The following is a 27,345-nucleotide window of genomic DNA, read 5'->3' as shown; positions in this document are numbered from 1 at the left end:
GTTAATTTGGTATGTTAAAAAATAATATTTTGTGTTTTGAAATTGTTTTTTGTTTTTTGTTAAAATATAATTTTAAATTATTATAATAATCATAAAATATATTTATCTAAAAAATATATCTTATTTAATATTATGTAATATTATCTACAAATACAATCAAACTGAAATTTAAACTTATATTTAAAAAGATTATTTTAAAGGAATAAAAAAATCCATAATGTTCATAATAAATAAGAAATAAAAACAGAATTCAATTAAAACTTCTCATTTCCACCGAGACCATTTTTTAGTATATGTGTAGTTTAAAATTAAATAAATCTAATTTTAATATTAAACTAGGGATTATAATTAAAATGCATGTATGAATTAATGTAAATCACATATTTTTATTAAAATATGTATTATTTTTTATTCAATTTTTTTATAATTGATTTTCTCACTGTAGAATAAGCTAGGTCATAAACTAATAATTTGGTTTTATTACATAATAATAAAAAAAAATTAAATTATATTTTTTTGAAAAAATTATTTTTCAGTTATAATTTTGTTAAATATAATTGCATTATTTTATAACTTTTTAGTTGTATTAATTTTAAGTTAAAAAAATCATATTTTATTTATTTTAAAACTTGATTGAATTTCTGTTGTTTTAAAAAAATTATCGTTGAATTCATATGATTAATAATTTTTTTTATTAATTTTGACCGTTAATGTATTTCGACTATGGCTGGATCCAAAGTAAAACTAAGTGTTCAATATAGGAGAACTCATGTAATTTAATGCAGAAGCTCCAACAAAATTCTCACTTGTAAAAAGGACTCAAATTTAAAAGATAAGGACGAATTACTAAATTAAATATTCAAAAAATAAATAAAGGATAGAGTTACAGGGACAAAAGACCCCGTTAAACCATACACCAAAATCAAACTTTGGCTAAGAAAGGGGTTGAATTTGGAAGAAATGAGATTATCATTCATTTTTCATCCCACTAACATGTGTGCCTTGAAGTTTGTGGGATATTCAGTTTCGGTCGAGGAAAGATACATCAATCATCCATGAAACCAGATGACAAAGCACATTGGATTCTAATGTAATTAGGGGCTTTCAAAGAAACATTAAGGAAGACAAAACTAAATAGTTTAACACCCAGCAATCAGAAATTTTGGATGATAATGTAGTTGGGGGCTTTCATCTAGCTGCCGCTCTGGCACTCATCGATGAATGGTAAGTGGTGCTTCTCTGCTTCCTGTAAGATGTATATACATCATCATACTGACTCACCTCATTGGGATTGGCTGTGGCTCCAAGTCCCAACCTGCCCGAGCCACTGGATCCAGGTTTCCGTTCTACACTACCATCAGCATAGGTCCCTGTCTCTGGATCGATTTGCAAGTTCGGGGGTGGAGGTATGCAAGCACCTCCCTTTCGTACTGGAGGCTCCCTCTCATACTCCCTATCATATTCATCATCATCATCTCTTGAATCAGAATTCATAGGGCCCTCAGAAGGATTTACCTCTCCAATTTCTTTAAAAAATTTTGACACTCTTTGAAGAATTTCTGAAGGCGGTACAGTTGATGGTGGTATCATAGTTGGGATATCCAAAGGGCTCAAAGGTGAATATGGGACCCCACTACCAACCTGCATCTTTCTAACCATTCCTGGAATGAGGCCAGGTGGGAATAATGGATATGGTGGCAATTGTTCGCTGGTGCCAGATGATGGAGGTGGCAATATATGTGCACCAGGTGGTTGGTTAGCTGGTTGAACAGAAGATGGTATAGCCAAGGACCCAGGAAAGGCACTGGGAGGAGCAGAATTTGGAAGGAATTGCTGAGCTGCTAGGGGCGTTGGAGGTGCATGTTTATCAGGACGATCTTGATCTAAGAGACTCGAACCGGAGCCTAACCTATCAGCTTGCCACTGCTGGGCAATATGATTTGGTGTCTGTAACATTCCTGCAACAGGGAGGGGAGAAGAAAAAAAAATCATTGCTTAAATCAAATACTCTACACCTCCAGTAATCAATCGCTTAAGTTCAGTGGTGGCCAGTGTGGGTGATCATGTATTCACAACTTACTGCCGAGTCATTTATTATAAGACTACATGAAAAATATACAGAAAAAAACACCAAAATAGCTTACAACGAGGGATGGATAAATTTACAACAGAGGACACAAAAGAAGTTACTTAATTCAACTCCTCCCCCTCCCAAAAGAAAGCAAAAAGCACTTAAGGAAACAATTTTTCTTAAAGCAAGAGGGGTATTTTTGGGGTTTCTATTCCCCATGGACAAGGGGGGATTTCCAAACCAATCATTGACTCACATCTTAGAAACTATTGAACTATCACAAGAGAAATAATCCACTGACTTCTGCATGCCATGACACATTCCAGTTTAAGAGAAGCTTACCTGCACCAGATTCTGCTGAAGCAGATGATAGATCCTTTGAAACCCCAGTAAAAGAATTTGTTTGTGGCCCACCAACCATCTCACTCTTCAGTGAAGTTATAGTCTCTTGATCGTATACCTCTTTAGAAGCCCAGAACTCCACCATTTGATGCAATCTTTTCCTGTATTCCTCATTGCTTTGTGGGTTATGATAAATTCTTGCAAGCATGGAGCCTAAAACAGGCTTAAAGGCAAGGGCTTCACCATCAAGGTCATGACCGCTTGTCCTCCGATTTAAGCTGTGAATTAGTAATTCAAAAGTCAAGGATAATGAAAAACAGAACCATCCACTCTGGCATCCATGTCAAGAAGAATATCTAAACAGCACGGAAATGGAAAATAAGCAAGAGGATGAAGATCTTGTTGCACCAAAACTTGAATAAAAAGTACAACTAGAGGGGTAGGGGGTCTATTTTTATATGCAAATATGGCTAGAAACAATTTGGCCTCATCTATATGGGAAACAGAGAACAAACATGAATGACAAGCTTGTATAAGCAGTAAATAAACCTGCCAAAAAAAAATTTGAGCTCACACCTTGTTGTGAAAAGCAACATTTCATGAGATTTCAAGCTATTTTCTTAGATACTTAAGGTGAAAATAGCAGATTTTGGGAAAAAAATGACATATATGAGTAATGAAGAAAGGAAATTTTCACTGGATGCACTGATACGGTAGGGATAGCTCCACAGTTGTAACTTCTATTAAACATGATTTTCATAGCATTCTGCCTGTTAAACTAATCTTCCAATCAGGCAAAACACAGCAAACGGAGAAAATCTTATACCAATAACCAAGCTTATTTTGACTTACAACAGAGAGACAGAAAATGCAGTGTATGCATGATCCATATTTTCTGTTTATTAGAATCACATTCTAAGAATCTATCATATGCTAATCAATCAAATTCTGTTTCTGAAATGGTGCAAAAAGAAGAAAAAGAACAAGCAGTACACTGAAATAATCACGTAAGCTACCTGTCAAAAAGGATGTCATTGGCCAGGTATATTATATGTAACTGTCTCTCAACTTCATCCAAAGCAAAGACCCTATCTCTAAGAGCCTCTGCCAAGGCTGGTGCGAATGGAGATCTCTGCATGAACCAAAGTTTTGCACCTTTAATGGATTCTTTGGTTCCATTTAGATTGTTAAGAACATTACTGAGCTCCATCGCAACATCAGATGGAAGTGGTCCAGAGAACCCTTTGAAAGACTTGGATGACTGATCATACTCAGTTCTACCATGAAGTCCAAAAGACTGAGGATGTTGATGGTGGTGTTGTTGATCATAGAACTGTTGGAAGGGAGGTGGACCTAGCATTGAAGGTGAGGAACCAATTCCAGCAGGATTCATAGGAGACGCATTTAGAGGAGATGGGTTCATCATTGGATTTGGAGGAGGATGCATCATGGCCATGGAAGATGATGGAAAAGGTGCGTTGAATGGACCACCAGCGGGACGAGTTGATAACCAAAGCTTATATCGGTAATAACCATGTCCCTCCCCACCAAAGAGGAAACTATAGGAAGGATTATCCCGCTGTTTTTCACATATCATGGCTTCAAAGTCAGGGCCATTTTTCACAGAATACTCAACAAGCTTGTCGATTCTCTTGTGAAGCTCAGGATCAGAAGGGGGAGCAGCAGGGGGGGGAGCAGAATCATAATACGGAGATGGAACAAGGGGAGGAGGATAATGTGGAGGGAATGCAGGAGGTGCTTGGTGCTGCTGCTGAAGAAGAAGATGAGGAGGTGGAGGTGGGGCATGAGGGTGTAACTGTGGAAGTGGCTGTTGCTGTTGCTGCTGCAGAGCATGATGATAAGGGAACTGTTGCATTGGAGGATGTGCAGGACCTGCACCTGGGGGTATAAATGGAGGGCCGTGCATTGATGAAGGAAACTGCTGATGCTGGGGATGAAATCCAAACTGCTGTGACTGTTGCATATTAGCAGCCTGTCTCTGTTGCTGAGCATATGCCATCGCAGATGCTGCATAATCATGACCCTGACGCTCCATTAATATAGCTAGCTAGACTACCCCCTCAATAGCTCTTCAAGAGTATTATCTTAATGTACCTACAACCACTGAAATTTTTAAATTCCTTCATTTTTGCTATTATATAATATAATATCAAACTAAAATATTCATTAAAAAACTCAAAAACACTAGGGAAAGTTTTAAATAACCAATTCTCGAAGACCTGGGTTATTGATTTTCGTTATGAATATCGAGAATATCTCAAAGACCAGGGCTAAGCATTTCCATGTTTTAAGTTTTAACTGTGTGAACCCCACCAATGATTCAATGACCAAAACATAAATATTAATGCGATCCACTCGTTCATTTGAGGCCAGCATAAAACCCTATGTTTATAAACTATGCATGGGAACAGAATAATGTGTCAAGGACCTTTTGATGAAATTATAGCAACCTTGTTAGCAAAAAGATACCTCAGGCCACACAAATAATAGAACACATCAAACAGCTGCTAAGATTTTTTTGGCTATTTGAAACAAAGTGTTAATATTGCTAGCTTCCTAAAGAAACCAGGTCTGAAAATGAACTAAGATGAACAACTGGCAAACTATTTAGCTGATTTTACTGAAGTTTTGGCATTGTTGGCTTTCCAAAAGCATTAGGCCAGAAAATATGTTAATCTTAAAAACTTTCTCAGCTGCCAACAAAATGATCACGTACAGCATAAAGATCAAATGTGGTGATTGATTTCGACTCTATCTTCAGCATTCCTAAACATGTCTCAAGTTTGAAGTAAATCATAGTCTAAATCAATATAAAATAACAATCAAATATACACAAAAGTAAATGTACATGCAGTTGCTAATTCAATTTAGTCCATTTTCTAATTCAATGAACAAAGTGATGATGTATACATACTCCTCACTCCCAAAACAGATACAAGAATAGACTAAATTCCACTTACCATTTAAAAGATATGAGTTTTTCTAAATTTGACGCTAACTATACAAACCAAATACAGAGAACTATATACATCATTCCATTACCCATAAAACAGCATATGCAACACTTGATTGAGATATCTAGGAGTTCGTTAATAAAGAAAACGGTGGATTTCTAATATCCAACACAAGTCAAAAATCGAAAAAACAAAAAACAATTTTAGACATTAAAAAAAGTCAGAAAATTAATCCGAAGCTAAAGCACTGTTTGGCTGCCGAGAAAGCAATCATAGCAAGATACCCTCTCCATAGAAAAACAAAAGCCAAAAAGTAAAAATAAAAGCCATATTTTCGATCAAAGAAACAAATCAAAAACACCAATAAATTCATTTCCTTTCAACCAAAGACTCCATTTTCCCTTCATTTTCTCCACACTCACCTCAAAAAAAAAAAAACCCAGAAGATGACAGTAAAAGAAAACTGAAAGCACTTTGGTGGAATTATTCGGAAGTATAATAGTAAAAGAAAACTGAAAAGGAAGGACATACTTAAAATAAGAAGAAATTGTTGAACTTAGGGTTAAACTTACGAAAGCCTTCTTCTCTTTTGGGGTTGCAAAATTGTGTTTTAGAGGGTGACGGTGTTAGAACTTGGGAGATTATTCGGGTTGTAAAACATCAAGAGGAGATGATCCATGGGTCAGCCCCAACCCTGAGTACTAGCCCACTTTATTTATGAGTTGTATGGGGTAGGGCTAAATAGCCCTATTATAAAATGGGTTGATAAAAAACACGGCCAATTATAGGATTTTAGAGGTTAGTCCATGAATTTTAATCCTGTTTGACAGCTCTACCAACAAGTTCAATTGAAGTTTGTTCCTTCCTAGAGTTCAGGCAACGCAGGGAAGTGATAAATAAATAATGGTAACGGAAACTCGAAGATTGAAACCATGTCAATTCGCCAGACGACGAACTAAGAGCTTAAAGCCAAATCACAGGACTTCAAATTGATGGTTTAAATCGGAAACCCTACACGAAGGAGATGCAAAATACGTACCTTCAAGCTACTGAAAATGATGCGGAGTGTGACAAAGGGGATACCCGAACGGCAGAGCAGCGGCGGAACCACACCGTCGATCGAGCCAAACTGGACTATACATTGTGGTGTGTGTCGGTTTTTTATCTATAAGCAGCTGAACAAGAAGCCCAGTACCATTCTAAACGGGTATCTAAAAGCCCACTTGGGCTTATAGGTATCACAATAATTAACTAAGAAACTATAATGGACGTGAAAGATTGAGCTATTCATTGACCAAAAACAGAAAGATTAAGAGCTATTTGGTTTCACAACGTTTATAGATATTAAATAAAAATAATTTTTTTGTTTTGCTATTTTATACAGTTCTTTAAAATATTAAATAAAATAAAGATAAAGTGAAAAAATGATAATTAAAAATAAAAATACGATATCTAAAATCAAGTAGAAGCAACATCATAAATTAGTTGATTAATGTTAAATGACATAAAATATATTTTAGTTTATTTTAAATATTTTCATCTTAAAAATTAAGAAAAAATACTACTTAAATTTTATTAAATAAATAAGATAATATAAATATATTTATATTATATTCTTAACAAAATTAGTAAATTAATCATTTGTCTTCTTTATTTTTATTTACTTTTATTTTTTTTAATTCTTTTAAGTTTTGAAATTTTAACCGTCACTATTCTCACTCAATACTTTCTTGGTGTCTAAATGAACTATTAAATAAGTGATAATTATATTGCAATAGTGCTAAGTTTAATTTCATGTGATTAATGAGATGGTCCCACTTTTTTATGAAATAATGATCCAGTGTATATACATGATATGCTATACATAGTGTCTAAAGGAGTGATGCGTGCATAAATCTAAACATAAATGGCAAAAAAATAAAAAAATGTAAAATATGAATTATATATATATATATATATATATATATATAATTCATATTTTACATTTATATATATATATATATATATAATTCATATTTTACATTTTTTTATTTTTTTGCCATTTATGTTATATATATGAAAGATTTTATAATATTAGTTTAAGTTTAAAAATTTACATTTAATTATAACTATTTATTTAACTTATATTTAACAAGTTATGATTTATTATTTTACTGATGTTAATTAAATGAAAGACTTATATTAAGTATAAGAATTTGTAAACTTACACTAATATGAAAAAACTTTATTCCACATATAAATGGTTAAATTTTGATAATTATATTTCTTTTTAACAATGTAATTAGTATCTTTTATCTATCTATCTATATGTATGTAAAATATAAAATTATATGTAAAATTAACTGTACCTACTTATTACCTTATGCATTAAATTTTGAAACTTATAAAGTTATCTTTATATATGTGACTTCATTTTCTTATTATTGTACGTATTAAAATTTAGAACCTATAAAGTCACTATTATGTGCACTCATTTATTAATATATGCATTAAAATTTGAAACGTATAACTTATAAATTAAAATTATATTTTATTCATACTTATTTTAATTGTATTTAAATAATTTTTATTCGAATTGATGAATTGTATTTAAAGAATTAATGCAAAACATATACAGTTACTCATGTTAACTGCATCTAATTATTACTTTATGAATTAAAATTTGAAAAGTTAAACTTATCGATTGAAATTATATTTTATTCATACTTATTATCTTTTATTTGTATTTAAAGAATTTTTATTAAATTTGATGAATTTTATTTAAATTTTTTTATTAGATTTTATTGTTATATTATATTACAAACAGCAACGTACATATTCATACTATAAGGTGCTTTAAATTACCATTTATTAAATTAACTACAATATTTTTCAAAATTTATGAATTAAAATTATATTTGATTCATACTTATTATGAAATACATTTAAGAAAAATTTAATAAAATTTATGGTTATATTATATATGTTGAATTAAAAAATTATACTTATAATATTATACTTTATATTATATATTATTAAATTAAAATTTTCATAAATTTGTTATATATTTAAATTATTTTATTTTTTAGTTTATTTAATTTATATTTTAATATTTATTTCAAATACTAAAATGTACTTTGAATAAAAAATATATTTATAAAATTATTAGTTTATATTATATATTATTAAATTAATTTTTTAATAAAAATAAAAGTTTATATATTTAAATTATTTTAGTAATTAGTTTAATATAATATATAGCTCAATATATATTTTAAAAATTAAAATATTTATAAAATTATTAGTTTATACTATATATTGTTAAATTACATTTATAATGAAAATGCAAGTTTATTGAAATAAATTGAAAATGTGTTATATATTTTAATTTATTTTTTTGAGTAAGCATAAAGTCGTATTATTTTTAAATGATATAGTGTATTGAATCTTATTTTTAATTGATTAATTTGTATCAAAACTGTTATTATTTTCTTATATTTATCATAAGTAATTTTTTACTTTTATGTTTTCCATGACGATGTAGTAGAACAAGTTCTAATGAAAATAAATAGACATTTCTTAATTATTTGAATTCAACAACAGATAAATGAAAAATAAAAATGCAAATATCATACGACTGTGATATTTAATTATAAAAAATACGAGTATATGTATTACAAATAATATTTATATTTCCACATAAAGATTAATAAATAATTATGTCAATATTGACATACCAAAAGTTACACATTTTATAGATTCAAGTATTAAAATTATTTAAAATCTCTTTGTTACGTTAATTATTGCTAATTCTTTAGTTTTTATTTTAACCACATTTTCAATTATTTATTATCATTTTGTTGAAGGGATTTTAATGATATACATATTGCTCACAATGTTGATAATACAAGATATATTATTTTTTCTAAGTTATAAAATTTTAAAAACATATATAAAATATTAACAATAGTAAAATCAAATAGTGATATGATAAATTTAATCTCTCTTATACTTTGTTCTTCTTATTTATTTTTTAAACTAATTTTGTAATTAATTTTCAGAATGTCGTAATTAGATATATTATAACTGTGAATGATGTAATACTTAAAAATCTTTGGTATTATATTTTTTGCCCTCATTGCAAGAGTAAAGTTTATTTCACAACTACAAATTTTAAATGTGAATAATGTTATAAAAATGTTGAATATTCAATGACAAGGTAATTAATTTATCACTGTGTATTCTAATTTTTAAATTTTCATATTAAAATAAATTAAATTATATATTATTATCTTAATTTATATATATTTCGGGTTTCGCCTTGAACATGATGTTAAAAATTCAACGGACTCAACTATACTTATTTTATTTGATCAAATTGTTGAACAATTAGCACAAGTAAAGTAAAAATATCTTATTGCAACATGTGAAATTGTAAGCAAATATGTTAATTTTTAACTTCCTAAAAAATATAATCAAATAATTGATAATATAAATAAAATACATTAAAACATATAACTATTTTTATGTGATAGTTTTTTAAGGGCGATAGTGAAATGTTAAAGTTGCATCTATAACTTTTAAAAATTATTGACACTTCACATATTATTCAAATAAAAATGAGTGCTTACTTTGAAAGTTGTGGAAGATAAAATTTCATTACAAATAAAATTGTGAAGCCGATAGTAAAAATAATATAGAAGATTAAATTATAGTTTCATTATTTTCATTTATAATGTTTATAATACAATTCTGAATAACTTTTTTTTTATTATTTGATATTTACAAATTGAGAAAGAAAAATGTTTAGATAATACAATGCAAAAATAAAAGAAAATGACTTGGCAATAAATTGTTCACCTATATATCTAATCATAAAAATACTAAATTTATCAAAAAAAAAAGAAAGTTAATGTATAAATTATAAATTTATAATGTATTATTCAATTTTTTTAGATCAATAATTTATATTTGATATTTTCTTTTAAGTTGTAACTTAAGGAAGACAAAGAAAAAAAAAGTGAACAAAAGGCAACAATAGATAATTTATAAGATTAAACCATTTTTATTGCAGTATTGTATAAATACTATCAATATTTAATATTATATAGAATCTAAAAAGTAAAATGTCACAAAAATTTCAAATTTTTTACAAAATAATTTTGTTATCTTATTATATATATCTTTTTTACTTTATTATAATATATATTATGTATTGACTTTATTCTTAGACAGATCTTATATGTGATTCATAAATTTTATATTATATAAACATATGTAAATTTAATTGATGTAAAGATTAAATTTTATATTAAATACAACAATTATTCTCTTTTAATTTCTACCTAAATCTTCATTGAGAAATTTTGATCATTGTTTTATGTATTTCAATTATTTTTCTCTTCTTTTATTATTTTAATTTTTTTTAAAATAATTTAATAGGAATTAATATATCATAATTATATATAACCTTTTAACATAGATCATATTTTATTTATATTTTATATTATAACAATTATGATGACAATTTTAATTTTTTTAATTAAAAATTTATACTTAATAATTTTCTTGCAATATGTTTTTTATAAAATGCTATAATGATGATGATAAATTTAAAATTATACAATTAAAACTAATTATTTATAATAATTAAAATAAATTAAAAATTATTAAATATCATAACAATGAAAATAAATATGATTTAACCATTCTATTTTCATATTTAATAATTTTATATCGTAATAAATGAATAAGTAAAGAAAATATAACAATTTAACTTTGAATTAAGTTTAAATGTTGTATTTAATTTCTATATATATCATTTATTTTAAAATTTTATGAGTGTGAAATCTAAATCTTTACAACTATTGAAAGACTTTAAATTCAAAAAATATAGAAGTTAGTGTTTAAAATGTTATAAAGATATTTTTTATATAAACATATCAAATTATATTTATTTATTAAAATTTCATATTCTAACTATATGATTATTCAAAATTTTTAAATTAGAATATAAATTTTAATGCTTTTAAAAAAATTTATGATTGCATTCAATTACAAACACAAATAAAAGTGTTTTTTAATAAAAAAAAATTAGTGTGAAATTACAATTAATTCTTAATAAATAAATTAAAATACAAACATTATACATAAAAATATGAAATCAATACAAATATTTTGTATTAATATATTATTTATTATTTATATTCTAAAAATAAATCAAATTCATTGAATATTAACCTCTTTTTGTAAAACTAGTTAATGTATGAGAGAGCTAAACAACAAAAATTAAATCTTTAATTCATCGTATCTAGGTCAAAATAGTTATAGTACATATATTTTTTTTATTAGTAATATAACATTTTAATGTATTTATATTAAAGTTATATTTATATATCTTTAAAATAATTAGAGACTTAATAATAATATATTTTTTTACTTATTTTTAATTTAATTTATATATTTCCTTTTATATAGCATTTTAGATTTATTTTTAAATTTTTTTAAATTAATATTTGTTCCTTTAATAAAATTTTTTAAATATTATTTTATCATTAAATTAGTTTATAGATACATTTATTTTTATTAATTATTAATTAAAATAATAAATAACAAACAAATCATATTAATTATTTTCAAAAATTAATAAATTTATTATTTTAATTCTATAACTCAAATAACATAAATTTATTATACTTAATTAATTATTAAATAAAATTAATTATGTATAATGTTAATTAATATTAATTTTATTAAGTTATGAAAAAATATAAAATAATTTAATCATTTAAAAGAACTCAATTCTATATTTTTTTTTTTATCAAAAAGTAAACTTTTAAATTCAGTATATATATTATATTATTATTAATTTTTATTTATAATAATTTTGTATAGAAATTTTATTTATATATAACAAGTTTAATATATTTTTATTTTTAAATATTAACATGTAGTTTTGTGCATATTGATATTCAAAGTAAATTTTAAAAATTTCATATATTAGTTGAATAAATATTTTATTTTTGTATATATTAATCTAATAAGTTATTTTTAAAAAATATGATATCATGTTTTAATAATTATATAGTAAAATTTTATTAATAATTTTAAATTATAATTATAAAAGATATTTTTTCATATAAATATAATTCAATAAATATAAATAAATATATAAAGAAAAATTTATAAAGGTTTTTATTTAAATTTTATAACTTATATTAAAAAATTAATTATACTTAATAATTTATTGTTATAATTATTTATTTAAAATTTTATAATAATGAATGATTTATGTTATCATAAACAATATAAATTTTATTTTTATATTTAAAAAATAAAATATTTGTATGCTATTTTATTTTATGCTAAAAAATATTAAATTATATATATTTTAAATAATAATTTATTTTGATAAATAAATTTTTTATTATATTTATATATTTTTATTTTAAAATAAATTAATTTAATAAAAAATAAAGTGTGCAAAACACGAACATGTTTTTTATTGTATAATTAACAATGAGATACTAATAATTTAATTTTTTTAGTTTAAAAATATAAATCGAATAAAAAAATTGATTTAATATTTAAATTGTTATTAGAATCACTTGAACAATAAGAATCAGAGTTCAATTTAACTACCTTTATTTTTTATAAGTACTTTAACCCGATCAAGAAAACAATCTAAAGCTTAAAATTGATTTAATAAAAATTTATATGTGATTTATAAATTTTATATTATATAAACATATGTAAATTTAATTGATGTAAAGATTAAATTTTATATTAAATACAACAATTCTTCTCTTTTAATTTCTACCTAAATCTTCATTGAAAAATTTTGACCATTGTTTTATGTTTAAAATATATGAATATTAATCAAAGAAGAAAAAAATGTGAAATAACTCCTACCAAACTCCGAACGACTTTAAATGTATCATCGTTTGTTACGTGTCATTTATTTTTATCATGTCCATTTATTATTCATGAAACAATGACGTGTGAAGGCAAAAATATGAGACTTTAAGAAACTCATTCTATATACACATGCACTAAGAACAAGAGAAACTATGGGACATAAAAATTACAACATTTATGGTAGTTTCTCTCCCTCTTTTGTAAAATATAATTAATCTATACACTCCTTATTCTTTCATTTTTCTTATCTTTTAGTCAAAATCCTAGCCATGGTTGCCAATCCATTTTTACAGCATTGAACTACTCAAACCTATTTGCTTTGAGTTATAACAATAAGATGTATTTTAGTTGAGTTCATGTCATATATTTGTAGAAAAATATTGTGAAGATGAAGCTAGAGTTTGTTGGGAACTAAAACCTTTTAACTTGTTTTCTTACTAATAAGACTGTCAATAATAATAATTAAATATAATATGAAAGAAAATAAAAAAAACACCAGATAATTTATTTATTTTATAAAAAAATTAAAATTATATAAAATTACATAATTAGTAAAAAATATTAAACTAAATTTGTTGTTAAAATAAATTTTTTTATTGTTATTATCAAATATATATCTATATAAACTATATATTTTTTATTTTATTTTCTATTTTTCTAAACAAATAAAGTAAAATTTTATCATTATTTGTTTTCTCTCTTTCTTACCTATCCAACAACACATTTTCTTTTATCTTATTATATATCTATATATATGTTTATTTATTTATTTATTTTATTTCTACCTGTTTTGTTTTCATTATATTTAAACATACTATTCAAATTCAAGAAGTTAAATTAACAGCAATAAAAATAAATAATATAAACCCTGAAATAAAAAAGATATAAAACTGGGATCAAATAACATTAACACAGATTATCGTAAAAAATACAAAACAGACAAAATACAAAACAAAATAGTGAAAAGAAAACTTGTTTAATAAATATATATATATATACAAAAGTCAAATATAATTGACTCAATAAATAAATAATTAATTATATATTAATTAAATATAATATTTAAATAACTATAACATTTATATTAAACTTGCCAATTTTTTTTAAAATAGAAACACAGCAAGTAAAAATTTATATAACAAATTAGATGTAATTAAGATCAATGTAACAATTTAAATTTAATTTTGCAGATAATATTTCATATTAAAAATTTCAATTATATTGGGCCGGGTTAAAAACCAATCAATCGATTTTCGTTTTGATATCCGTTTTATTAGAAGGTTTCTTATTTTTCAAATTTTGTTCTTGATTATAAATAGCCAAACTAGGGTTTTTAGCATTTGCCGTATGCTGAGAGAGTTTGGAAGATAAAGGCGCCTCCTCTCCTTGTGACTCAAGATTTAGTTCGTGTTCTTCGTTCTTTTACTCTACTCCTTCGTTTCACTTTATTTTCCTTTAGCTTTCTAACATTATTCTTTCAATTTCTTATACAACAGCGATGGCTGAAACCGTCGCCGAAGCTGATCCCACTCAGATCGATGTCAAGCTCTTCAATAGGTGGAGCTTCGACGATGTTCAGGTAATGCCACTCGCTCTCCGGACCCTCATTTAAATCTGGCATCATCAATGTGATCATTATCCGAAGGGTCAAATTTTTTTTATTTATTATTCTGTGAGAGTAATGTTTGTGTTATTGTTTTCGCTAAAGTGTTGGTTTGAAATTGATTGATTAGGTTAATGACATATCTCTGGCGGATTATATTGGAGTGGTGGCATCCAAACACGCCACATATGTCCCTCACACTGCTGGTAGGTACTCTGTGAAGCGTTTCAGAAAAGCTCAGTGCCCCATAGTTGAGAGGCTCACCAACTCTCTCATGATGCACGGTAGAAACAATGGCAAAAAGCTAATGGCTGTGAGGATTATTAAGCATGCTATGGAAATTATTCATTTGCTAACTGACCAGAACCCTATTCAAGTTATTGTGGATGCTGTTATCAACAGGTTTGTATGTGCGGCTCATCAAGTCTTTGTGTTATTTTGTTTGTATGTAGATCTGTAATTTGGGTGCTTTGTTTAATGTGTTTCCCTGCCATTTTGGTAATGTTGATGATATGATGTAAGCAAAAGTTTGCACTTCATTTGTTTCAGGGTTTTAATCTGAAAATTTGAACTGGAAATTACTTGTTTGTCTTGATTCGGAGATGTTAAAAGGAGGATGAAATGATGATCATTGTTTCCCTATTGGTTTGACTGCCTAAATGATGGCATTTTGTATTAGCTCTATCTGATCATTCCCCTGATCTTTTGTGTATTTTGTTTTTAATGCTTGTCTTAATTTGGTTAATCAAGTATCCCTCCTCCCCAAAAGGTGATAATAAAGTGTGTTTCTTTCTTCAAGTATTTGCATGTAGAGCATTGCTAAGGAGGAAGAAAAACCAAGCTTGATTTGGTTGTAGTTGTCTTAAATTCTTGATGATCGCATGTTATCAACTCGTGTGGAACAACCACTTTATCTGTGTTAAAAGGAGGATGAAATGATGATCATTGTTTCCCTATTGGTTTGACTGCCTAGATGATGGTATTATTGTATTAGCTCTATCTGATCATTCTCCTTATTTTGTTTTAAAATTAATAATCAACGTAATTTGTTAAAAAATTTATATGCAGCTGGTAATAATTCACCTTAGTTTTTATGGTTTATTGGATTTGGATTGTCTTTAATCCGTGTATTTTTTTATTGCTTAAAACGTGTAGTCTTAGATGAGGGAAGGAAATCAAATATTAAGTTATGATACTACATTTAAGCTCTAAGTTCGAGAGTTGTTGACTGTTGGAATTGGAGAATGAAATGATGATTATTTGTTTCCCTATTGGTTTGATTGCCTGGATGATGGCATTTTGTATTAGCTCTATCTGATCATTCTCCCAAATAACACATCAGTTTGCCTATTAAAAAAACTTTAAGCAATTTGGATAGATTAGTTTTTCACCTTAGATGACAATGAAGTAAGGGAATGTTTTTGGTGGGATACACTATAAGAATTGCTTGAAAGTGTTGATTTTCCATATTTTTGGTACATTACGTGTGATTTACTAAATGCAAAAATCAAAATGGTATCTCTGATTCTTTTAGATCATATTTAGTTCTTGTACAATATTCAATCTGACTTGTTTGTATCTATATTCTGTTATGAAGCGGTCCTCGTGAAGATGCAACTCGAATTGGTTCTGCTGGAGTTGTTAGAAGACAGGCCGTGGATATCTCACCCCTTCGCCGTGTTAATCAAGCCATCTATCTTCTAACAACAGGTGCACGCGAAGCTGCTTTCAGAAATATAAAGACAATTGCCGAATGCTTGGCTGATGAACTTATTAACGCAGCAAAAGGTTCATCCAACAGGTACGTTGTTGTATTTCTATTCCTGGAGCATTACCTGCCTTCGCGTTGAATCTTCGTTTATCCTTGATTTTAGTGTACATCAGCTCTGTGATTTGCTGAAAAATATTATTCCGTTGCAGCTATGCTATCAAGAAAAAGGACGAGATAGAGAGAGTTGCCAAGGCCAACCGTTAAACAGCTTTTGCAAGTAGTCTTAGTGATGAGAAATATTTTATTTTGGTCTTTGTACTTCATTTATTAAACATCTTTGCCTTCAAACATGCTTAAATACTTTTGCTGGTGGATTTTTTCACCGTTTTCTTGGGGAATTCATATGTTATGAACAATTTTGTTGCTTAGATGATGATTTGTTTTCCAAGGATCTTTAGGGTTGGTTTTTGTTAACAAAGTTCCTATTAAAATAAGTATAGTGTTAAGTTTTTAAGTCGATGACAACTCAACAATTTCAAAATGTATCTATTATAAATTAAATAAACTATATAGATACACACACACACACACACACATATATATATATATATATATATATATAGGCGTTAGCTTAACTTTGGTACGATGATAAAATAAACCTCCCTCGACCCCCATTGTAGGTATTAAGGTTTGACACGATTTTGTAATTTTTACAGTCATGCCTTCTCCCATGACTGATCCTCGTAATAATATTATGAAGTAAGAATATTTTTATCTATATAATTATATAAGGGGTGGTAAGAAATGTATTTATTATATTTTTATAAATTCAGTACAAATTGCATCTTTATGACTTTTTAAAATTAGCTATAAGGACTTCATTTTATATATTATTAAACAATATATTAAAACAAAACTAAGATAATGAGATATACAGTTAAAAGTAAAATCATGTTTAAAATAAAAATAACAATAGTAAATTTAATACTATGATTTACAAACAATATGAATTAAAATTAATCATAATATTAATAATAATGCAAATAACTACTAAATAATAATATGAAAGCTCAAAATAACAGGAAAATAATATTATTAAAAAAACAAATGCAGTGAAGAACACGCAAATATTGAATTATTAGTATAATAGTAAGAAACTAATAGTAAAATAAAATTGTAAAAGTTAAGAATTAAAACTTAATATAGAATAAATATTTATGAAATTAAATAAAAAATTAATCTCTTTAAATAAAACAAAGTATTCCATTTTTGTAAATATATAATAATTAAATTATATGACTTAATTAATAAACTGTAAACAATTAACATTGTAAAAATGAAAAGAACTTGCAGGAATGTTCTTCATTCGTACGTAGAAAGGGACGAGAGTTAAAATGCCAAGGTTATATATATACTCGGGATCAAAAACTGAGTCTCAGGTGAGAAAAACCCTCCATAACCCTCACGCTTCGGTGTGTTGTTCTTGTTCTTACTCTTACTTAGTACAGTTTTTGGTCTTGCTCTTGTTCCTAGCTTTGTTCTTGTTCCGAGTCTTGCTTTGGTCTTGGTCTTGTTTCTGGTTTTGTTCTTGTTCTTTGTACTGTTGTTGTTCTTGCTCTTGGTTTTGTTCTTACTTCTTATTACTGTTCTTGTTCTTGGTCCTGGTCTTAGTTTTGGGTTTTGGTTTTGTTCTTGTTTCGTTCTTGGTCTTGTTCTTAGTACTGTTGTTGTTGTTACTTCTTTGTACTGTTCTTGTTCTTGGTTCTGGTTTTGTTCTTAGTCTTGGGTCTTGTTTTAGTTTTGGTCTTGTTCTTGTTTCTGATTTTGTTCTTGTTTTTCTTAGTACTGTTGTTGTTATGGTTCTTACTTCTTAGTACTGTTCTTGTTCTTGGCCTTACTCTTGGGTCTCGGTCTCGTTTCTTTTTCTGGTTTTGTTCCTGTTTTTGTTCTTGTCCCTGGTTTTGTTCTGAGTATTCGGTCTTGGTTTTGTTCTTGTTTCGTTCTTGGTCTTGTTTAGCACTGTTGTTGTTACTTCTTAGTACTGTTCTTGTTCTTGGTCCTGGTTTTGTTCTTAGTCTTGGGTCTTGTTTCTGATTTTGTTGTTCTTCTTAGTACTGTTGTTGTTCTTGTTCTGGTTCTTACTTCTTAGTACTGTTCTTGTTCTTGGTCTTGTTCTTGTTTCTGATTTTGTTCTTGTTCTTCTTAGTACTGTTGTTGTTCTTGTTCTGGTTCTTACTTCTTAGTACTGTTCTTCTTGGTCTTGTTTCTGATTTTGTTCTTGTTCTTCTTAGTACTGTTGTTGTTGTTCTTGTTCTGGTTCTTACTTCTTAGTACTGTTCTTGTTCTTGGTCTTCCTCTTGGGTCTTGGTTTTGGTCTGGGTCTTGTTCCTGTTTCTGGTTTTGTTCTTGTCCCTGGTTTTGTTCTTATTCATGTTTCTGGTTTTGTTCTTGTTCTTACTTCTTAGTATTGTTCTTGCTCTTGCTCTTGCTCTAGTTCTTCTCCCTGGTTTTGTTCTTGTTCCTGTTCCTGGTTTTGGTCTTGTTCTTAGGACTGTTGGTGTTTATGTTCATGTTCTTGGTATTGTTTATGTTCTAGATCTTGGTTTCTTTTTTCTGCTTTAATGATGCATCTTGCTATTTTATTCTCCTAGGTCTGCTTCCCCAGATGACTCTACTTCTCTGGATAATATCACTATCAAGGTCAGGAGAACTCCTGGGTGTAACTTCATTAAAATGCATTTCTAATTTGCTGAATAAAAGCTATAATAAAGCATTTGTAGTTCAAACTTCAAACCGGTCTTGCATTAAGATGAATCAGAACAATGTTGACATCATGGTATTAGTGATTGACTCTTACTCAACCAGCATCCATGTCGACTTCATGTCCCGTTATGATCTAAATATGCAGGAAATAGATGGAGAGATCTCGTAGTTACTCACCCAAGCGATGGTAGAAAAGATAAGGGCCTTTTGTGTGAATAAAATCATTAGGTTAGTTTTAATTAGGTTGGTGGTATACTAAGCATGTTTTTTCCTAGAGGCATGTGTTCTGCGAAGGTTTGGTTGATTTTCCTTGCTGTTAATTGGGTTCTTTGACCACGGTGAAATGAATAGTTAATGGCTGTACATATTGGTAAGAGTTAGTACTATAATCAATGTTATAAAATAAGAAATCATATTATTTCAACAAGCTTGTATAATTTTTTGCTTACAGCCATAAAAGAATAAGAAGAGAAGAAAGAGTATGGGATAAGACGAGTGACATAATAGAGAGATGAAAAACATTAATAATATGAAGAATGTTACAAAAAATATATATTATAAATAATATAGTTCTTTTAAAATTATTTAATCTGCTAAGTGACTGGAGTATGTTGTTGAAGTAGTATAAATTGAAATGAACTAATTTTACCCTGTATTCAGACACATATCAGCCTAATAAGATTAATTATAATTCTTACCCTCTATATCTATCTATGTCAGACCGGCACGTAGTGTTCGTTTGAGTTTTGTGCTTTGGACCTTGCCTAGTTGATATTATCTATATCTATATTCAATTGAGTTTCCCAATTTGGAAGCATGGGTTTGGGTTGGTTTGGGTGGGCTTGTTGCTTGTACACACATCTTAAACTAGTACAATGATTGACCAAATAATAAAGAACTAGTACAAAGGAAATATAGAACAAGTTTTTGCTTTCTTGATTCGGACCAACACCAACATATATAAATCGTATTTAATAAAATTTTGTTAGATGCCGTAAAAGATTAAATCTAGTAAATATATAAAATATGAATAATGATATTTTAATATCTAATTTGAGTGTATATACCACATAAATTTTACAACTGTAATATTACAGTTTTTTCAATTTGTACAGGATATTTGATATAAACAATCAACTCGAGTGTAAAATTAGCATTAGCTTATAATATAGCGATTTTGTTACTTGATATCATTACATTAATATTTTTTAAAATATAATTATAATAAAAATCAATTAACAACATGAAATATTATATTACAAAACAAATATTTTTAATTCGTAACTATCGTGGATGACAAAACCTGTCAACAAAATATGAAAATAATTGTTTTAATACAAACAACGAAAATAACGATGGTTTCCGTATTGGCAAACCTTGGCGACTTCATTGAGGTTTGGTGAGACGGTGAAATCAGAACACGAACCCCAATAAAGTAAAGAGAAGTTGGTTCTACAGTTTTCGCGAGTCAAGTGTGGGTCAGAATTCAGAAACTGAATCACTAACTCCAATCAAAAACCGTTTATTTGAATCCAAATTTGTATATACCAAATCTGTGACTGTTAATCAGAGCTGATACCAGTGGGTTCAAGCTGTGAAGTTGATTGCATGCGAAGACCCAGAAATATGAGGCCAAATATCGTTTCTGAGGTAAATTTCCGATCCAAACTCTCCTTCCCAATTTTCTGTCACAATTGTGTCTATACCCTAGCTCGCACAAAATGTAACTAAAATTTGAGGTATATGAGTGCTGACACACTTTACTCGACACTCAGCCAAGTAACTGTACTCTAAATCTTGCTATTTGCATTTCTGGTCGGAGATCTCCAAGTTTCTTTTTCAATTTGATTCTGTTCGTTTGTGTTCTGTATGATTCGTGTCTATTAAATGCTGGACGCGCTGAAAATGAAAGAATCACGAAATCAACTCTTAACTTAGAGGTTTTTTTTTCTTTTTTTTCTTTTCATTTTGGGATTTGCAAATTCTATTAACTGTTGTTGTAGAATGGTTACGTAGAGATTTCGTTCTCTTCCGTGTTCTTATGATTACGGATTAATTCTCGTTGATGTCATAATTTACACAGGCGGGGGTGCCTACTAGGTTAAATCAATGGTGGGAAAGCATTCCATTCCTTACTTCTGCAGTGGTGGTCGTGTGTGGAATCATTTACTTGGTTTGTCTTTTGGTTGGATATGATTCCTTCGCCGAGGTTTGCTTCTTGCCGTCTGCTGTTGTATCGCGGTTTCAAGGTATATGTCTTCTTCAAGTAGTATAACATTGTTCAGTCAATGTAGTTAATAGTTAAATGTCTGGAATCTGGATGAATTTGTACAGACATTTTAGTGCAGAAAACCAAACCCATTCATTTTGTGAGATATATAATATGTTCCTACCTTGGAACTGTTGAATTGGATTCTAGGGGTTGCTATTGTTGAATCTCATGCTCTTGTCTTGTTTTCCTTGAAACAGTTGCTTCCATTTTGTGGTTGTCAGATTGCTCTGCTCATAATTTTTTTTTTGGTCCCATGCAGCTTACAGGATTTATACCTCCATTATTTTCCATGGTTCACTGCTTCATGTTCTCTTCAACATGATGGCTTTGGTTCCCTTGGGCTCTGAGCTGGAAAGGATAATGGGCTCAGTTCGCTTGCTATATGTCATTATTTTGTTGGCTACAAGCAATGCCATATTCCATATTCTCATAGCACTGCTGGTGGCACATAATCCTTTTGTTACATATGATTACCTCATGAATGAGTGTGCAATAGGGTTCTCAGGAGTTCTATTTTCGATGATTGTCATAGAGACAAGCCTGAGTGGAGTTCAATCCAGGAGGTTGGCTATATAATGTACCAGGAATTCACCACTAATGGGGAAATACAATTTAATATGTTAATAATAATAACCTTTTTCTTTAAGATAATTTGGCAGAAACCACGTTTAGGAAGCTGTTCAAGTGCTGAAATAGTATCATTATTTTGAGAATGTTTTCTCCAAAGTGGGAGAATTGATCGATAATAGTGTTTTTATTAATTTGCTTTGTTTTATTAATACACCATTGCTAATCATTTCACTCTGAAATGATTTTTTCCCTTGTTTTACTGGAAAGGCACCCTACATTTGATATATGTTCTATGTTATATATCATGAATCTGTAAGGGTTCACTAATTTACCAACTTTTTCTATTCTTTCTGCAGTGTGTTTGGATTGTTTAATGTGCCTGCCAAGTGGTGAGTATAGTTTGTTATTATGTTTATTTCATGATTTTCATCTTGGTAATTTTCTTTTGTGATAATTGGGCATATTATGTTTAGGTATGCATTCTTTTTGTTGGTAGTGTTCCAGCTTCTCATGCAAAATGTCTCGCTACTTGGACACCTTTGTGGCATTTTATCTGGGTTTGCGTGTCAGATTCACTCTTTTTTGCCTTTGTTTTTATTTTCTATTTTTTCCAATCATATGAGCAATTCAATTCTGGTTTTGTAACATTATGCTTAATGTTTCAGATACATATGGCTTGTTTAATTTCCTAATACCTGGGACATCTTTCTATTCTTCTATTGAAACATCCTCCTTGCTTGTAAGTATCTTTTTAGAATTGGCTTCGGTAGTACACCAGGATGGGAAAAATTGCAATTGCTAGTTACATGATATTAAATTGAATGTCTAAAGGACTGTTAAATCCATATCAGTTGTGTTGTGATTGCTGTATAAATCTTCCTCCTGTAGTCCTGTGTACAGATAGTTTTAACTTTCATGTGTGTGTGTATACTTGTTATTTTAAATGATTGGACTGAGACAAATTGATAGGTCTCTGGAAGTTATAGAATTAGTTTGGTGCTTGTAGGGCTGGGGCTTAAGCTTAAATGGTATAGAAGGGGATAGAAAGGAGATTCATTCAGAATTGTAATCTTTGGGATATTGAGAAGTAGATCAGTGGTAGAAAGGGCATGCCCTTTGTTGAAGGAGAAACCCTTGGAAGGGGAATTATCTCCTGTTCTTGTTCAAATTTCATTCATCAGTAATAAATTGATTCTTTTATTTTCTGGCTCTTATACTATTCTTCAATTCTTGTTTGTGGGTTCATAACACAAACTGTTTTTTATTCTCTTATCTGATGACTTTGCCTTTATTTCCTTCTGCATCAAAAATAAATTAGTGATGCTTGATGAGTTTGTCTGATACATGCTTTGTTTGAGAGGTCGACTGATATGAAACATCTTTGGACTACTAGATTAATGCAAGCAGAACTTTTTAAGTGTCAAAATATTAATTTTCTCAAAATATTTAAGCAACATAAACTATTCAAGCAATTGGTGTTGTTCAAAGAATGGCTAAAATTCTTAACCATAGATACACTCAATTAACTACTTGAATGGTTAACTTATTTTACGTCAATACTTCTCCCCCTTTTTGGGGCTCTAATTGAATTCACAAAACAGATTGATGTCTTGAACAAGTTGCAATTTACTGGAAAACTTTGTTTTGAATGGAAATAAATTGACTAAACATCTGCTTCATGAAATTACATGCATATATGTCACATATGTGGATCTTTACTGGTGTATATGTTTTATCCCCTTGACTTTCAGTCATCATGTGTGCGACGTCCAAAATTTATTGTTTGCACTGGTGCAAATCCTTCGGGTTATATTCCTACACATGCAAGCCAAAATTCAACAACTGGGTAAGAACTGTGGTTTTCACACTAGACATTACCAATGGCACTGAATATCTACTAATTAACATTTTAAATCTGTACTTTCGTGGGGCAGTGGAATACTTTCTGGAAATATTTGGAGGAACCTATCATCATATATGCCTCAAAGGGAAGTGTCTACTCAGGTATGGGGAGTCATCTTGTCTTATGAGTGTTTTTGATGGGATATCAAATAATTTTATTCACGTTTGTTGGTGTGATAACCATCTTTGCTTTGCTCATCATGTGAACAAATGCAGTGTAATTATTGTGTACTAAACATTCATGACAAGTGTATATGGAGCTCTTTTGACTGTCATCTTTCAATCAAGTCAATTTCTATAGGGTTAATTTTATAAATGTTTATTAGCTTGACCCTGGTTGTCCTGCACAATTCATAAAAATGCAATGAATAAATTTGCATTGCCTGTTCATTATAGGTGTAAATGTACTCCTCCTTCTGAAGGATGTTTTCTAGAGATTTAAGCAGCCAGCATTAGACTTTTTCTGACCTGGGATGATTTTTTTAAATTAATCTTTTATCTTCTTTCAAAAAAATTGTAAACATCTCAATTGTATCTACAAATCCATCCATAGGGCTGTAACATCAGCTATGTGTATACAATACAACAACAATAACATCAGCTATTGGAATAAGAAAAAAAATAATTTTATGTGATTTTCTTATCTTTGAGTTTGAAAGCTCACTTCCATTATTGGGAATATGAAATGTTACATATTATGATTTTTCCCTGTTCTCTTGGTTGGTATGTTGTCTTCCAGCTCTCTCCATTTCAACTGTTTTTTACTGGCATTAAATCTAGTGATGCCTGGTGGATAGCAACAACAGCTTTGATTGAGTAGCCACTAAATTAGAATTATGTCAAATTGAATTGAGAAGTTAAAAGCTCAAATTATATCCCTGCCTTTAATGCAAGTCATTGTTCATTACAAGTTTCTATTATGTATTCATGTCTATACTCTCCTCAGTAAGCTAGAGACTTCAACTTACAGACATTTGATTGTATTATGTGATACCTTGCAGTCAACTGAGGACAGTAGGTTCCCTGGGAGGGGAAGGGCCCTTGGTTCTGGTCAAGGTCAAATGGCTTCTGCTCTTCATTCTGATTCAAACCTTCAAGCTAGACTCTTGGAGGATAGCAGTCCCAATCATCCTTTAGATTCATCTGCTCTTAGTACTACTCAACAGTTGTCAGAAGGAAGGTAAGGGAGATAATTTTGAGCAAAATTGATATGTCTTGCGGCATTTGCATATTATAACTAAAATTTCAATGTACTAACCACAATCATCTTTTTGTTTGTAGTTTAAACCTGTTATAATAGCTTACGATATTAGGCATAGGTAGATAAATTTATAGTTTTTCCCCCTTCTTTTTCTTCTTCTTGTTTGTAGTTTAAACCTGTCATAATAGCTACGATATTAGGCATAGGCAGATAAATTTATAGTTTTTTCCCCTTCTTCTGCTATATTTTTATAAGGTTATTATTATATTATTCAGAAGTTTATAGTTCTTTACGAATGATGTTCACTTACTCTTCTAATTCTATTTAGGCATTCAGTTGATAATGTTGCTACAGCACCTGCAGGTGTTCCTCAACATCAGGTCTCTTTACGTACAGTGGTTGAAACTTTCTTGGTTTCTTCGGGTTAATCTGGATATTTAATATTCATTATTTTCCTTCTATGAATGCAGGGTGCAGTTGCTTCAGAAGAAGGAATAAAAAAACTCGTATCAATGGGCTTTGACAGGGTAAAAATCAGTTTCATTATGTCTTCAATGGTCAAGGAAATGACTTGAAACTTTTTTCAACTTTCCTCTATGTCCTTGCATATTAAGCTTGCACATCTGCTAACATCTAAGAGATCCAATGTTTAGAAGTTATCGGTTGATCCCCTTTTGGGTTCTTCTATCATATTTCTTATTGATCTCGTTAATAAAATCAATTTACATTTTAACGTAATTATTGTGGGGTGAGTGCCTGCATGCATGTGTGTGTGTTGAGATCATTCCCATGCTTGTGCATCAATTGTAGATTAAAATCTAGATCTGCTCAGTTCTGTGTTGTTTATGCATTTGTCCTGGGCTGGTTTCAGACGCAGGTGGAAGTGGCACTGGCCGCCGCTGACGGTGATCTTAATGTGGCAGTGGAAATACTCATGAGTCAGCAGGTCCTACTATTATTATTATTATTCACGTCTACTTGTTTATGTATTTGTTTCTTGATTTTTTTTTAGTGAAGAATTCTTGGGCAATATTTGCAGGGTTAAAACCAGAAAGATTCTCTTGGATTCCCAGAGAGACTTCCTTGACACTGTTAATTGAGTATCTCTCTCTGCATTGTTCAATCACTGTCTTTGTGTTTAATCTTTGGATCCAACCACTAACAGTTGCTGATACCTGACTGCCATGCTAACACGCCAAGTAGCAGAATTTAACATATATGTAAACAGGATAAGCGATGCTATTGCCATAACACGGTTGAATGTGATGTTTAATTGAAGAGATTCTTGACGAGATAGGTGTAGCTAAATTGAAAGCATTTTGTTTCGGTTGACTTTTTTTTTTTTTTATTCCTTTTCCCGTTTCCCTCTTATACATGTTTTTAAAAGGCCTCTAATGCCAGTGACGGAGCAATAAAACAGAGTCGATTTCTGAATATGCAGAAATACACAGCTGTCTGGGTTTCAACTTAGTAACATACAACTTGGATCTGTCTTTGGAGTAAAAATAAGGCGATGCGAATCAGAATAAGGGTAAATGACATCTGTTGGGCTAACAAAGAAATTTCAGTATGTACAATTTCTTAAACCAAGTAATAATATAATTTAACCCAAAAAAAAATTAATTAAGAATTTAATTTTAATATATTTTTATACTGCTAATTAAATAAAATAAATCGTAAAATATGATTTTTATATTAATTATCATAAAAATAAATAACTTTTGCTGATGTGATAATGTAACATTGTATTTAAAGTAAAATGAAATCATATTGTTTTAAAAACATATTGTTTTTGAATTGCCTAATTTTCCTTAAAATTGAAATATGTCATGCTGCTTGATGATGGTAGGCTAGATTGACAGACGGTAGTGGCTGCTGGCTCTGGGCGTAGGGTGAACTGGACCCAGTGGTGATTGAAAGTTGAGTGTGGCTGTTCTAAATTTTTGTAGAATTAATTTCATTATACTTAATTTTAGGAAAATTAATTTGCATTTGAGTATGATATTTTAAAACTTAAAAGAATTGATTATTTGATAAAT

General features: G+C 29.1%; 3 protein-coding genes and 3 non-coding genes across 11 annotated transcripts; 5 read left to right on the top strand and 1 right to left on the bottom strand.

Annotated features, from left to right (window-relative positions):
* Window positions 1–805: 805 nt before the first annotated feature.
* LOC113861539 (calcium homeostasis endoplasmic reticulum protein) lies at window positions 806–6,589 on the bottom strand. Of its 4 annotated transcripts, none has more exons than XM_027494419.1 (4): window positions 6,428–6,589; window positions 3,430–4,528; window positions 2,414–2,691; window positions 806–1,958 (listed from the first exon to the last, which is right to left on the bottom strand). In XM_027494419.1, exons 2-4 carry the CDS (start codon window positions 4,467–4,469, stop codon window positions 1,189–1,191), a joined length of 2,088 nt encoding a protein of 695 aa, XP_027350220.1. In that variant the 5' UTR covers window positions 4,470–4,528; window positions 6,428–6,589; the 3' UTR covers window positions 806–1,188. The 4 variants fall into 4 exon arrangements, with proteins under 4 accessions (XP_027350220.1, XP_027350221.1, XP_027350222.1 ...); XM_027494420.1 differs by having other exon boundaries at window positions 829–1,958; window positions 3,430–4,537; window positions 6,428–6,520; XM_027494421.1 differs by lacking the exon at window positions 6,428–6,589 and adding an exon at window positions 5,920–6,075 and having other exon boundaries at window positions 829–1,958.
* Window positions 6,590–14,591: 8,002 nt separating this feature from the next.
* On the top strand, window positions 14,592–17,023 carry LOC113862983 (40S ribosomal protein S5-like). 2 transcript variants are annotated; one of them, XM_027496329.1, is made up of 5 exons: window positions 14,592–14,687; window positions 14,781–14,863; window positions 15,018–15,289; window positions 16,485–16,688; window positions 16,808–17,023. In XM_027496329.1, the coding sequence occupies exons 2-5, from the start codon at window positions 14,783–14,785 to the stop codon at window positions 16,860–16,862; spliced, it is 612 nt and encodes a 203-aa protein (XP_027352130.1). In that variant the 5' UTR covers window positions 14,592–14,687; window positions 14,781–14,782; the 3' UTR covers window positions 16,863–17,023. The 2 variants fall into 2 exon arrangements, with proteins under 2 accessions (XP_027352130.1, XP_027352129.1); XM_027496328.1 differs by having other exon boundaries at window positions 14,644–14,681; window positions 16,808–16,988.
* Window positions 15,502–15,582, top strand: LOC113864091. The gene has a single exon (XR_003504695.1). It is a non-coding gene; the product is annotated as a small nucleolar RNA Z102/R77 (small nucleolar RNA).
* Window positions 15,816–15,897, top strand: LOC113864092. The gene has a single exon (XR_003504696.1). It is a non-coding gene; the product is annotated as a small nucleolar RNA Z102/R77 (small nucleolar RNA).
* On the top strand, window positions 16,130–16,211 carry LOC113864090. The gene has a single exon (XR_003504694.1). It is a non-coding gene; the product is annotated as a small nucleolar RNA Z102/R77 (small nucleolar RNA).
* A 3,641-nt stretch (window positions 17,024–20,664) lies between the features above and the next one.
* On the top strand, window positions 20,665–26,659 carry LOC113861472 (rhomboid-like protein 15). 2 transcript variants are annotated; one of them, XM_027494300.1, is made up of 14 exons: window positions 20,665–20,839; window positions 20,932–21,011; window positions 21,445–21,610; window positions 21,893–22,196; window positions 22,560–22,592; window positions 22,677–22,768; window positions 22,869–22,942; window positions 23,955–24,049; window positions 24,138–24,207; window positions 25,107–25,285; window positions 25,635–25,686; window positions 25,777–25,833; window positions 26,178–26,252; window positions 26,346–26,659. In XM_027494300.1, exons 2-14 carry the CDS (start codon window positions 20,970–20,972, stop codon window positions 26,349–26,351), a joined length of 1,245 nt encoding a protein of 414 aa, XP_027350101.1. In that variant the 5' UTR covers window positions 20,665–20,839; window positions 20,932–20,969; the 3' UTR covers window positions 26,352–26,659. The 2 variants fall into 2 exon arrangements, with proteins under 2 accessions (XP_027350101.1, XP_027350100.1); XM_027494299.1 differs by having other exon boundaries at window positions 20,665–21,011.
* The last annotated feature ends 686 nt before the right edge of the window (window positions 26,660–27,345 follow it).

Source organism: Abrus precatorius, unplaced genomic scaffold, assembly GCF_003935025.1.
Source record: "Abrus precatorius isolate BTA unplaced genomic scaffold, Abrus_2018 Scaffold3, whole genome shotgun sequence".
NCBI lineage: Eukaryota > Viridiplantae > Streptophyta > Magnoliopsida > Fabales > Fabaceae > Abrus > Abrus precatorius.
This window is presented reverse-complemented; position numbering and strand designations above follow the sequence as displayed.

Coding starts and splice junctions, on each gene's coding strand:
- LOC113861539 (XM_027494419.1), bottom strand. CDS start 4,469: ATGGAGCGTCAGGGTCATGATTATGCAGCATCTGCGATGGCATATGCT. Junction 2,692..3,429: donor AATGACATCCTTTTTGACAG/GTAGCTTACGTG, acceptor ACTAATTCACAG/CTTAAATCGGAGGACAAGCG. Junction 1,959..2,413: donor TTCAGCAGAATCTGGTGCAG/GTAAGCTTCTCT, acceptor TCCCTGTTGCAG/GAATGTTACAGACACCAAAT.
- LOC113862983 (XM_027496329.1), top strand. CDS start 14,783: ATGGCTGAAACCGTCGCCGAAGCTGATCCCACTCAGATCGATGTCAAG. Junction 14,864..15,017: donor GGAGCTTCGACGATGTTCAG/GTAATGCCACTC, acceptor TTGATTGATTAG/GTTAATGACATATCTCTGGC. Junction 16,689..16,807: donor GCAAAAGGTTCATCCAACAG/GTACGTTGTTGT, acceptor ATTCCGTTGCAG/CTATGCTATCAAGAAAAAGG.
- LOC113861472 (XM_027494300.1), top strand. CDS start 20,970: ATGCGAAGACCCAGAAATATGAGGCCAAATATCGTTTCTGAG. Junction 21,611..21,892: donor TGTTGTATCGCGGTTTCAAG/GTATATGTCTTC, acceptor GGTCCCATGCAG/CTTACAGGATTTATACCTCC. Junction 22,769..22,868: donor CATTTTATCTGGGTTTGCGT/GTCAGATTCACT, acceptor TTAATGTTTCAG/ATACATATGGCTTGTTTAAT.